Below are 11,215 nucleotides of genomic sequence, written 5' to 3' on the forward strand. Positions count from 1 at the left end.
CAATGAGTGGTTTGGAAGGAATCAGTGACAGTGGCTAACTGCAAGAATTGCGAAAGCTAACACTAGCCTGCTACTCAGTGGAGTGGCTGTGTGGTCCCAAATCTGGAATTAAGGGGCTCTTTTCCAAGTTTAAAATGATAAACCTTCAACATTAGCCATGCTGTCAATGAAGCATTATTTGTGCCGCGCACAAAACAACTTAACTCGGAACTACAAAAACTTGACTTCAGTGAGTTCAAGACAACTGGGAAGTCAGGCATAAACAAGCTCCGACTGGGAAAATACATTTTAAACGGTCATCCAATTCTGAATTGTAAATCCAGCCTCTTTCTAGAGCTACAAACTGAAGATCAATGACGTCATCATGATTCAACATTGTTTTTTTCCGAGTTCCCAGTTGTTTTGAAAGCACCATAAATCCAGAGAATGCCAGAATTTTATGACAAAATGTTCCCACAGAGGACCGCTGCGACACTTTCCTGTTCAAGTGAGCACAACAAGGGGAGTCCAAAAATGTATTGTATGCTGCTGCATAAATGATGTAATATGCCAGGGAGATGTCAACTTTAGCTAAGAAAGTAATACTAAGTGTATGTTGTGTATTAAGATGTTAGTAGGCCATGTGCCTAACCCTAATAATTTTGACTATTTACCCCTCTTAAATTCACCTACTGTTCTGACTTGGTGGTGCACATGTAGCCTATAACCTGTTTTAGAGAAATGTAATCATTGAATATTGTAAGAGCTTCCATTGTCTGTTTATATGTCCCCTTTATTTATCCTACCGTTCTGACTTGGTGTACAGGGAGAGCACTGTAAGAACGGCCCATGTTCTGAATTCTGTCACTGTACATTTCAAAAGCGCTTTAGCGTCTGTCCTAGTTCACTCATTAATGTCTTAATCGAAATTACGGATTGCCTCTTATCCGCTTGTCCGTCTCCTTATGCCATAGTTTGTACATCTCAATTGTCATTAGAAACCACATTTGTTTAAGCAAGTTAGCCATATCAGCTATGTTTTTTTTTAAAGGCAATAAATGAGGCTCAATTAACGGTTTTGCTGCCAGAGTTCTGCTGATAGCCAGGTGTAGCAGTGGTAAAATGTTGGGATTGCCGTTGGGACATCTTTATGTAACCATAACAGTTTGTGGGCACCGTTTTTCACCGTTATAGTGCAATTAATGTATTGTTTAGTGGCTTTGTTGGCATGCATCCCACTTTTTCTTTTTTGCCCAACCAAGATTTACATGCTAAAATTGCCACTGATTCCGAGACATCATTCATTTTGTTTTTCACTACCTTCACCCTCTTCACGGTCTCAACACTAGAACTGTCACTGCTGTCAACAGCTCTTATAGCAGGGCCATTCTTTTTTTATTTTACTTTTCACCACAGACTTTCATCATCCCCACCCATACCATCAGAACTATCATCCACGTCCTGCACAGCTGTTGCTAAAACCACCTACCAGAATATAGAACTATAGATACTATTTCGCTTCCTTGTTTAAAATCGAACCTTGCGCGTCCAAGTTTACGCCTCCCCCAGAAAGTTCCTGTCTGCTTCTTCCTGGAGTGCTGCAGATACTAGAGGATTTTGTTCCAACAAGGCACCACACCGGACCAACTGAGCTAATTGATCAGTTCAATGACTGCCTAAATTCAACACACCTGGTCTTCCAGTTCAGTTACTCCAGGACCAGGGTTGCATATTCCTGATTTACACTAACCCCGTCTGTTGTGCACTCGTCGATTAACTTGCTAAACAACCAACCTGTCTATAATGAACCGTGGCAACAGTCAGTGACCAAGCGTTCTATCCCCATAGCAACCAACTTGCATAGACGCACACATTTTCCTGTCAGCGTTTGCGCTGTCAGAATTTTTTTTTCAGTTCTTATAAATGTATTATATTGCTCTTCAAATCATTATCAATTTTTTTTTTTCTCAAACAGTAATGTGAAGCTGTTATTGTAGTAGGCGTTCCTGTCTAGTATGAATATTTCTGCACTTTTAGAACTGTGACGTTACAAAGGTACATTTGACAGGAGTGGGCGGTCTGACGCATGCGCACAGCGTGACATGGAAAAATAATCTTGAACAGCTGTAGCTACCATTCTTATTATACCTCAGTGGTAGCGACCAAAAAATACTAGTAACTGTCTGCGGCTGTATTGTAGCCATCTGGAGGTTCTGTACAGGAAGTCGGAGGAAGCGAAATAGCTAGCTCGTGCCGCTAACTTGCAAAATGTCCCTGCAAAGGTGTCAAACTGATTGGGAAGAAATTGACCAAGAATATCAACAATTACAGGTAGGCCTATGTGAAGCCTGTTTGACAGCTAGCTAACGTTAGTGCGTAGCGTGACGTGTACTACCGTCAGTTCGGCAAGAGAGGAGGATGATATAGCTACGATTGTCAACTCCGTTTGGTAGATTGTTAGCTAGCCTGTTAGTTAGTTTGCTAGCTAGCTAGCTAACTTAGTTAACCCAGCATACTAATTTGAGAAGGTTATCGGGTAACGTTATAATTGTACACAATATTTTGTATTCAGGTACTTTCCAATATAATTATGCTGAACAAAAATATAAACGCAACATGTAAAGTGTTGGTCCCATGTTTCATGAGCTGAAATGAAAGATCCCAGAAATCTTCCATATGCACAAAAAGCTTATTTCTCTCAAATTGTCTACAAATTTGTTTACATCCCTATTAGTGAGCATTTGTCCTTTGCCAAGACAATCCAGCCAGCTGACAGGTGTGGCAAATGAAGAATTATACAGCATGATCATTACACATATGCACCTTGTGCTGGGGACAAAAGGCCACTCTAAAATGTGCAGTTTTGTCACACAACACAATGCCACAGATGTCTCAAGTTTTGAGGGAGCGTACAATTGGCATGCTGACTGCGGGAATGTCCACCGGAGCTGTTACCAGAGAATGTAATATTCCTTTCTCTACCATAAGTCACCTCTGTCGTTTTAGAGAATTTGCAGTACATCCAACCGGCCTCTCAACCGCAGGCCACGTGTATGGTTTTGTGTGGGTGCAACCGATGTGAAATGGCTAGTTAGTTAGCGGTGGTGCGCGCTAATAGCGTTTCAATCGGATGACGTCACTCACTCTGAGACCTGAAGTGGTTGTTCCCCTTACTCTGCAAGGGCCGTGGCTTTTGTGGCGCGATGGGTAAAGATGCTTTGTGGAGTGTCAGTTGTTGATGTGTGCAGAGGGTCCCTGGTCCAAGCCCAGGTTGGGGCAAGGAGAGGGACGGAAGCTATACTGTTAGATGGGCAAGCGGTTTGTTGAAGTTAACGTTGTGAACCATAAGCCCCAGTGCCCCATGGGGCGGTGGGATTATGTTATTGGCAGGCATAAGCTATGGACACCGAACACAATTGCATTTTATCGATGGGAATTTGAATGCCCAGAGATACGTGATGAGATTCTGAGGCCCGTTGTTGTGCCATTAATCCGCCGCCATCACCTCATGCTTCAGCACAAAAGTGCACGGCCCCAAGATCTGTACACAATTCCTGACAGCTGAAAATGTCGCAGTTCTTCTATGGCCTGCATAGTCACCAGACATGTCACCCATTGAGTACGTTTGGGATGCTCTGGATCGACGTGTTAGACAGTGTGTTCCAGTTCCCACCATTATCCATCAACTCCGTACAGCCATTGGAGAGTGGGACAACATTCCACAGGCCACAATCAACAGCCTGACCAACTCTATGCGAAGGAGATGTCTCGCTGCATGAGGCAAATGGTGGTCACACCAGATACTGACTGGTTTTCTGATCCATGCACCTACCCTTTTTTTGTTGTTGAAGTTATCTGTGACCAACAGATGCATGTCTGTATTTCCAATCCTTAAGGGCCTAATGAATTTATTTCAAATGACTGATTTCCTTATGAACTGTAACTCAGTAAAATCTTTGCAATTGTTGCATTTTATATTTTTGTTCAGTATAGTATCCTGGGGTATGCTAGTCAGGTTTACTTGAATTTAATACATGGAAATTTGGCCAGTGAATGGCAAATGTTAGCTCGTTAACTAGCAATAATAGCCTGTTAAAGTCATAATAATCAGCAAGCAAACTAGCTAGCTCAGTTTGATAACAATGATTAGTAGCTAGCTAGTTGTTTTTTATAGTGAAATCCCCCAAATTGTAACCTCGGCGCAGTTAAATCAGTCAACTAATGCAGGTATGTAGCAAATAAGGGTCACTTTACCCAGGGTGCAGTGGCTTCTTTCCCTCTCATTTCCTTCTTGACACCACTTGAAAGGACAGGATAAGTTCAATGATATCGCAAATGCAATGCTGTCTTCCATCCACCTATTATATTCTGCCAGATCAGGGATCAGCCTCAAACTCCTTAGAAATGGAAGTGAGGGATCTGTCCTAGACCTGGACTTATCCATCACTGCATGCCTAAACTCTCTTTGGTGAAAGTAATTGCGGATTTGACAGTCTCTGCTATCAACATATTTGAGTACAGATGAAACATCTTCGCTTATTTATTTCCATTTAATTTATAGGAAACTCACAAAGTGTACAGACAGAAGCTCGATGAGCTCACCAACCTCCAGGCAACATGCAGCAGTGCCATTAGTAAACAGCGGAAGGGTCTAAAAGACCTCGGGCACAGTCTGTGCAAGTAAGTAGCCTACTCTTAATTGTTGTCAGTTGACACGGAATGGTTCAGTCTTATTTTCCTGTAGCAAAGGTCCCCATAAGTAGGACCTGAGCATTTAAAGGTTTCATTTTCTTCTACAGGTGCACAAAAACAAGTGATGAGAAAGAAACTGAACTGATCAAAGACATCCAAATGCAAATTAAAGACAAAGAGAATTTCTTCTTTGATATGGAAGCCTATTTGCCAAAGAAGAATGGGTCAGTTTATTTGAGGACATGATTATTACATATTTTGGTTACAGATGTTACCATATGAGGGTGTCAAAGCATATTGTAAAATGTTTCTCTTTTCAGATTGTACTTAAGTTTGGTGCTTGGCAATGTGAATGTAACACTTCTCAACAACCAGGCAAAGTAAGTGTGCTTTAACAAAATATCTGTATTCAGTCACATCCGCATGGTTTCTGCTTATGACCCCCTGTTTGTTCTATTCTCTGGAGCAGATTTGCCTATAAAGATGAATATGAGAAGTTCAAGCTTTTTATGACAATAATCTTGATGTTTGGGGCCATAACCTGTCTCTTTTTGCTCAATTACCGGTGAGTTGGTTATGTTATGCATTTGATGTTTCCTTGTAGTATCTTTTAATGTTTCATCAAAGCAAAGTAGTTGTAAATGTCTGTTTTGTTGTTGCAGTGTCACAGATGAAATTTTCAACTTCTTGCTGGTTTGGTACTACTGCACTTTGACCATAAGGGAAAGCATCCTCATGAGCAATGGGTCCCGGTGAGCTACTAAGCTTTTTATGTGACTATTAACTCAGTGAGATCAAAATACTTTACCAGTGTGCCTACCAAGTTGTGCTTCTTTATTCTAATTCCACTCCATGTGTCCTTTCAGGATCAAAGGGTGGTGGGTCTCCCATCATTATGTCTCTACCTTCCTATCAGGTGTAATGCTTACCTGGTAAGTGCTTTATTTATTTTTTTAACTTTGAACACTTTCTTTGAGTTGCTGTTGGTCAAAAGCAAAACATCTGTTGGCAGTTGCCCTCAGGTTTTCTGACAAGCAGTTTGATTGATAAACGTTATCCCATCACCTGTATTGATTGGTTCCTCTGTTTGCTTCTTCTCAAAGGCCAGAGGGGTCCATGTATCAGATGTTTAGAAGTCAATTCCTTGCATTCTCCATTTACCAGAGTAAGCATCTACTTTCTCTATTTATACTGAACAGAAATATAAATGCACCATGTAAAGTGTTGGTCCTATGTTTCATGAGCTGAAATATAATATCCTAGAAATCTTCCATATGCACAAAAAGCTTATTTTCCACAAATTTGTTTACATCCCTATTAGGGATAATTTCTCCTTTGCCAAGATAATCCATCCAGCTGACAGGTCTGGCATATCAAGAATTATACAGCATGATCATTACACATGTGCATCTTGTGCTGGGGACAATAAAAGGCCACTCTAAAATGTGCAGTTTTGTTACACAACACAATGCCACAGATGTCTCAAGTTTTGAGGGAGCGTACAATTGGCATGCTGACTGCAGGAATGTCCACCAGAGCTGTTGCCAGAGAATTGAATAGTCCTTTCTCTACCATAAGCCACCTCAAACGTAATTTTAGAGAATTTGGCAGTACGACCAACCGCAGACCACGTGTAACCACATCAGCCCAGGACCTCTACATCCGGCTTCTTCACCTGTGGGATCGTCTGACCAGTCGCCCGAACAGCTGATAAAACTGAGGAGTATTTCGTCTGTAATAAAGAACTTTTGTGGAGAAAAACTATTTCTGATTGGTTGGGCCTGGCTCCCCAGTGGGTGGGCCCCTGCCCAGTCATGTGAAATCCGTTGATTAGGACCTGCTGAATTTATCTCAATTGACTGATTTACTTATATGAACTGTAACTCGGTAAAATAGTTGACTTTTTTGTGTGTTGCGTTTAATAGTTTTGTTTAGTAGATATTGTGTTGGGGGAGGGGGGGGGGGGGATCACAAGCTGCACAATATAGCCTAAATTACTGTAATGTAAGTGCATGTCATTGCTCATACATTATTGGTTGTAAAGGTGTTTGATAGAAAAAAAATGTATCCATCCTTTTGTTTTTCAGGCTTTGTGCATTTTCTTCAATATTACTACCAAAGTGGCTGCTTATACCGGTTACGAGCTTTGGGGGAGAGAAATCAGTTGGACCTCACAGTGGGTAAGATGAGCTCCTTTTCAGTTAGGAAAGTTTCTAAGGCTTGCTTATTGGTTATGACTTGGGAAACCCCCTGTGGGCTTTTGAACCATTTACAAGACATTTGTGAGTGTTAATAGTTGTTACAATGAAGTGGGCCACAAGCAACCCCATGACTGCAAAAATGGGACGAAGGTGGGGTTTTACCCTTAAGCAAGTTGTTTCTCTTCCATGTTGAGTGAAATCCCAGTTGTCGGAATACCATGCAGAACATCACACTCTTTGAATCCCAAGTTTTCCTTTCTACTGCCCAAAATTGCAATTATGATAGAAATCCACTAGAAAAATGTATATCTTGCTGACCACAGTGAGCTGATGGATAACATCTCACAATTAGTTTGCAGCTGCCCCTTGAACAGAGTATTGGTTCTGACATACAGAATGTTTAGCTCTGTTTTTGGTATAGCTTACTGTATTCTCCTTACCATAATGTGTCTAATGATTAACCTGTACCCTTGACAAAGCTTTTTAAACTGGATGTAAACTTTCTGTAGTTTGTGCCTTACTGAATGTTAATTTTCCACCATCAGTAATGTATGCATGTCTGTTTTGCAGAGGGGTTTCAGTCATGGATGTGGAGAGGGCTCACCTTCCTCTTGCCATTTCTCTTTTTCGGCCATGTAAGTCAAACACCAGACCACCACACAGCTTTTAAGTATGGGTTTAGTTCAGAGGTTGTTTTACATTTATTACACCTTTCTACTACTTTCAACTCAAGACATTGACGTATCAGGCTTAATATATTTTCTCAACAGTGAGGAACTTAAACACAATTGAATTAAATGGTCATCCAGGGATGAGGTCAGGTTAGTCTGGGTGTGTGCCAGTGTGTTTCACACAGACTGGGATGAGAGTGGGGTGGGGAGACAGTCAACTGGAAGTAAAAAGATGTTGCAAAATCTGTCACTATTGTAAAATAAAGTCTTGCCCAACATGATTTCAAGGCTTTAATTTTGTTCCTTATTCCATTGAATAAGATGGTTATTTCTGCTGTTTATACATTTACATGTACACACCAGGGTAAGCTTATTCATGCTCGTGTGCATGAATAAGGTTTTAGGTCTTGGACTGAGCTTTTTTCTCTTTCTCCAATCCCCTTCACAGTTCTGGCAGCTGTACAATGCTATGACTCTGTTTCGGTTGGCAGGACATGAAGACTGTAAAGAGTGGCAGGTAAGGACAGAAATACTACCCTACAATCTCTAAGTCCCTTGTTTTCAAATGCAGTACATCATGTCTCTACTTCCAGCCCGTCTTGTGCAAGCTCGTCTAGAATTGTCTTGTAGCCTATGCTCGTTACAAGACTTCTCTCTGACGCTGGAAGTTAAACCTTGTGATGTCATTATACTAAATGTCATGATTACATGTCATTCCTAATGCCTTTGTTTGTATCTTTTCAGGTATTTATGTTGGCACTGACATTTCTTGTCCTATTCCTGGGGAATTTTCTCACCACATTGAAAGTTGTTCACCAAAAGATCCAGGAAAACCCAGAAAAGGTGCAAAAGCAGGAGTGAACGAGTCTGACTACAGCTCAGACCTCCAAGTAGCCAGTAACCATTAAGCAAAAGAGCACTTTGACATGCACAGCCGATGGAAAGATGGACGGCAGAGGGTTTGTGCCAGGAAAAGACAGAGCAGAGAGACCAATGTGTCTCGGACCGTGATGACAGCTGCAACATTAACCAATAATCTTGGCTGAGTGTGCTTTTGTTTCCGATAACCTGTCATTGTCCTTGCTACACATGCAATCACTACAGAGCAGCTTTTGTCTGGCAGATGAACCACTGTGATCCTGGACCGTTTGAGGCTTGATCCTTTTAGATTTAGTGAGTGGACAGACTGATTAATTATGGTGTTGATGTTTTTAGGTCGGAGCATAAACTACATGTGCAGAGAGCCACTCTTCAAACTATATGCAACTCAACAAAGACAAGTAGCATTAGGTCAGGGTTTCCTAAACTCGGTCCTGGGCCCCCCCAGGTGCATGTTTGAGTGTTTCCCCAAGCATTACACAGCTGAATCAAATAATCAAAGCTTGATGATGATTAGTTGGGTATTTGAGTCAGCTGTGTAGTGCTAGGACAAAAAAACAAACGTGTACCCAGGGGGGGCCCAGGACTGAGTTTGAGAAAGCCTGCATTAGGTAATGAGAAAAGGTGAGTTTACCTACAAAGTATATGTACTGTGTGGTCATGTCACTACTTCACATAACTGTTATCGGTATGGCATATTCGAATACGTCCAGGGCACAGCCATTTTTTTCACTGTTATTTGTAACTACAAGTGTCTGTTGTTTTGATGTTTTTCAGGAAAGATGCATTGAACTATATATTTCTCCCCAGTGTGCTGTTGAAAGTAAACCTGTTTGCTTATTTCTGGATAGTGACATGTCTACGTGTCTATATTATATAAACTAAAGCCTGCTTCTTCTTTCAGCAAGGTACCAGCCAGGACTAAACTGATCATAGACGATTTACACATTTTAACAGCAGCAGTTTACTACCATTGTTTGGGTTGATTTGGCAACCATAAATTACACAGGTGTTCTATTTTTAAGTGATGCATATACTAATGATACTGACCAAGTTTGAGTATACAAGGGTTTCTTTTCTGTAATGGTCTGCACCTTGCTAATCTGAGTGCCTGGTGTTGTAACTTTTCAGACACAGTGGATTCGGCACTAGAGACAAAAGTCCATTTTTTTTTTTTTTTATCCTGTAATCTGGTTCAAAATGATAACCCTTTCAATTAATTATTATTTAAGAGACTTGTCCAATTCAGGTTGTGAGAAGATGCTGGTTGTTTGAGTTCACCTTGATCACTATGCTGTTAAGGTCCACAACATACAATTGCTGCTATGAGCACTGGTACTGTGAACAAATGATTGGCAATAATGTCTTGAGCACGAATGTGCTGGAGTGATCAAGTGTATATAACTCTGCTGACATACATGGTATGTATAGTAACGCATCTGCTCTGAACTATGTACAAATCTCGAGCTTTTGTACCCATTTTCAGCATTATTAAAGTTTTTACTGTTATTTGGATGTGCATTTGAACAGAGGGATTGGTCTGAACAAATGTATTTCTTAGTGACAGGGCTTTCTAAATGCCTTATCTCTCACTGTAGCCTGTCACAATTGCGTGATGTATGTTTTTGTTCCATTTGGAATCAAGTGTTATGTTATTGGGGAAAATGTAAGGTCTTGGACTTTTAGTCTTTCATTAAAAACAATCTATTGTACTCTTGAAGGGAACCACTATTTTTGTTACACTTGTGGGAAAAAGCTAAAGCATGTTATTGAATTTAAAATGTTGGTCTAATGGTCAGTCTGCCACAACGCAGTACACAACAGATCCTATTTCCTCATGTATTGTGAGTTTGGTTTAATATTCATGTCATGGATTGTCCTGTCATAAGACTAACTTGTGCCTGAACGTACACCTGTAACGAGACACTGGACAAAATCATTTAATTTATGCCGTCTCTTACTGCTTTTTCACACTGTATACATGGCTGTAAGACAAATAAACATCTGATTGTATAATGTATTTTCATGTTTAGTTGTGGCATTTGATTAATTGATTGGGCTGATTTATTTTCAACATATCTTAATGTTGAATCAGCTTTGCATGATGGTAGCTGTTCCCTCTTGGGGGAACATATTTATGTCAGAGCCATTTATTTACATACATGGATATATATGGCTCTGTAATATTTTACAACTAGAAAATCATGTAATATGTTTCTTTCCTAAAGAAATGTATCAATCAGCATGTCCATATTATTCAGTTATCTAAGTAGGAAACACTGCCTTGTCTTTTTTTCATAGCAATCACCACTAGTGGGCACTGTCATTTAACTTAGTGACCTGCAATAAATATTTGTCCAGACTCCAGCTTTGAAAGGAGCTCATTTCTAACCGCTTTCAACCACAGTATTAAATTGCCCTGACAATATAAAAGGTGCAGCATCACATTGTATTCAGAAGATGGTGCACTGTTTACCAACATGCTTAGTAAGCACGGTCACTGATTAGTGCTTATCATCCTCTGCAGAAAGGGTACATGAACATATGTAATAGGGATATTTTCCCTGAGTAGGTATCCATTAACAGACAACTTCCTGAAACAAATCTTGCCAGGTGATAGTGATCAGTGGACCAGAGCTGTGATTGTATCAAGGAAGAGTTATTCAAGGTAACCCAGTACATTAAGTAGGTCAGTGCCTCGTCCTAGAAATGGAACTGCTACAAAAAAATGTTGTACAAGTCAACCACTCAATGATTGTGAGAGATGTTAAAAAAATAAACACCACAAAAGGC

At 40.5% G+C, this 11,215-nt stretch overlaps 1 protein-coding gene across 1 annotated transcript; it reads left to right on the forward strand.

Moving 5' to 3' along the window:
* The first annotated feature begins 2,056 nt into the window (after positions 1-2,056).
* Positions 2,057-10,442, forward strand: LOC106568223 (transmembrane protein 120B). The gene is made up of 12 exons (XM_014138374.2): positions 2,057-2,310; positions 4,541-4,659; positions 4,779-4,895; positions 4,992-5,051; positions 5,141-5,236; positions 5,334-5,423; positions 5,538-5,603; positions 5,775-5,836; positions 6,759-6,851; positions 7,443-7,507; positions 7,992-8,060; positions 8,288-10,442. Exons 1-12 carry the CDS (start codon positions 2,248-2,250, stop codon positions 8,402-8,404), a joined length of 1,017 nt encoding a protein of 338 aa, XP_013993849.1. The 5' UTR covers positions 2,057-2,247; the 3' UTR covers positions 8,405-10,442.
* Positions 10,443-11,215: the final 773 nt, after the last annotated feature.

Source organism: Salmo salar, chromosome ssa13, assembly GCF_905237065.1.
Source record: "Salmo salar chromosome ssa13, Ssal_v3.1, whole genome shotgun sequence".
Taxonomy (NCBI): Eukaryota; Metazoa; Chordata; class Actinopteri; order Salmoniformes; family Salmonidae; genus Salmo; species Salmo salar.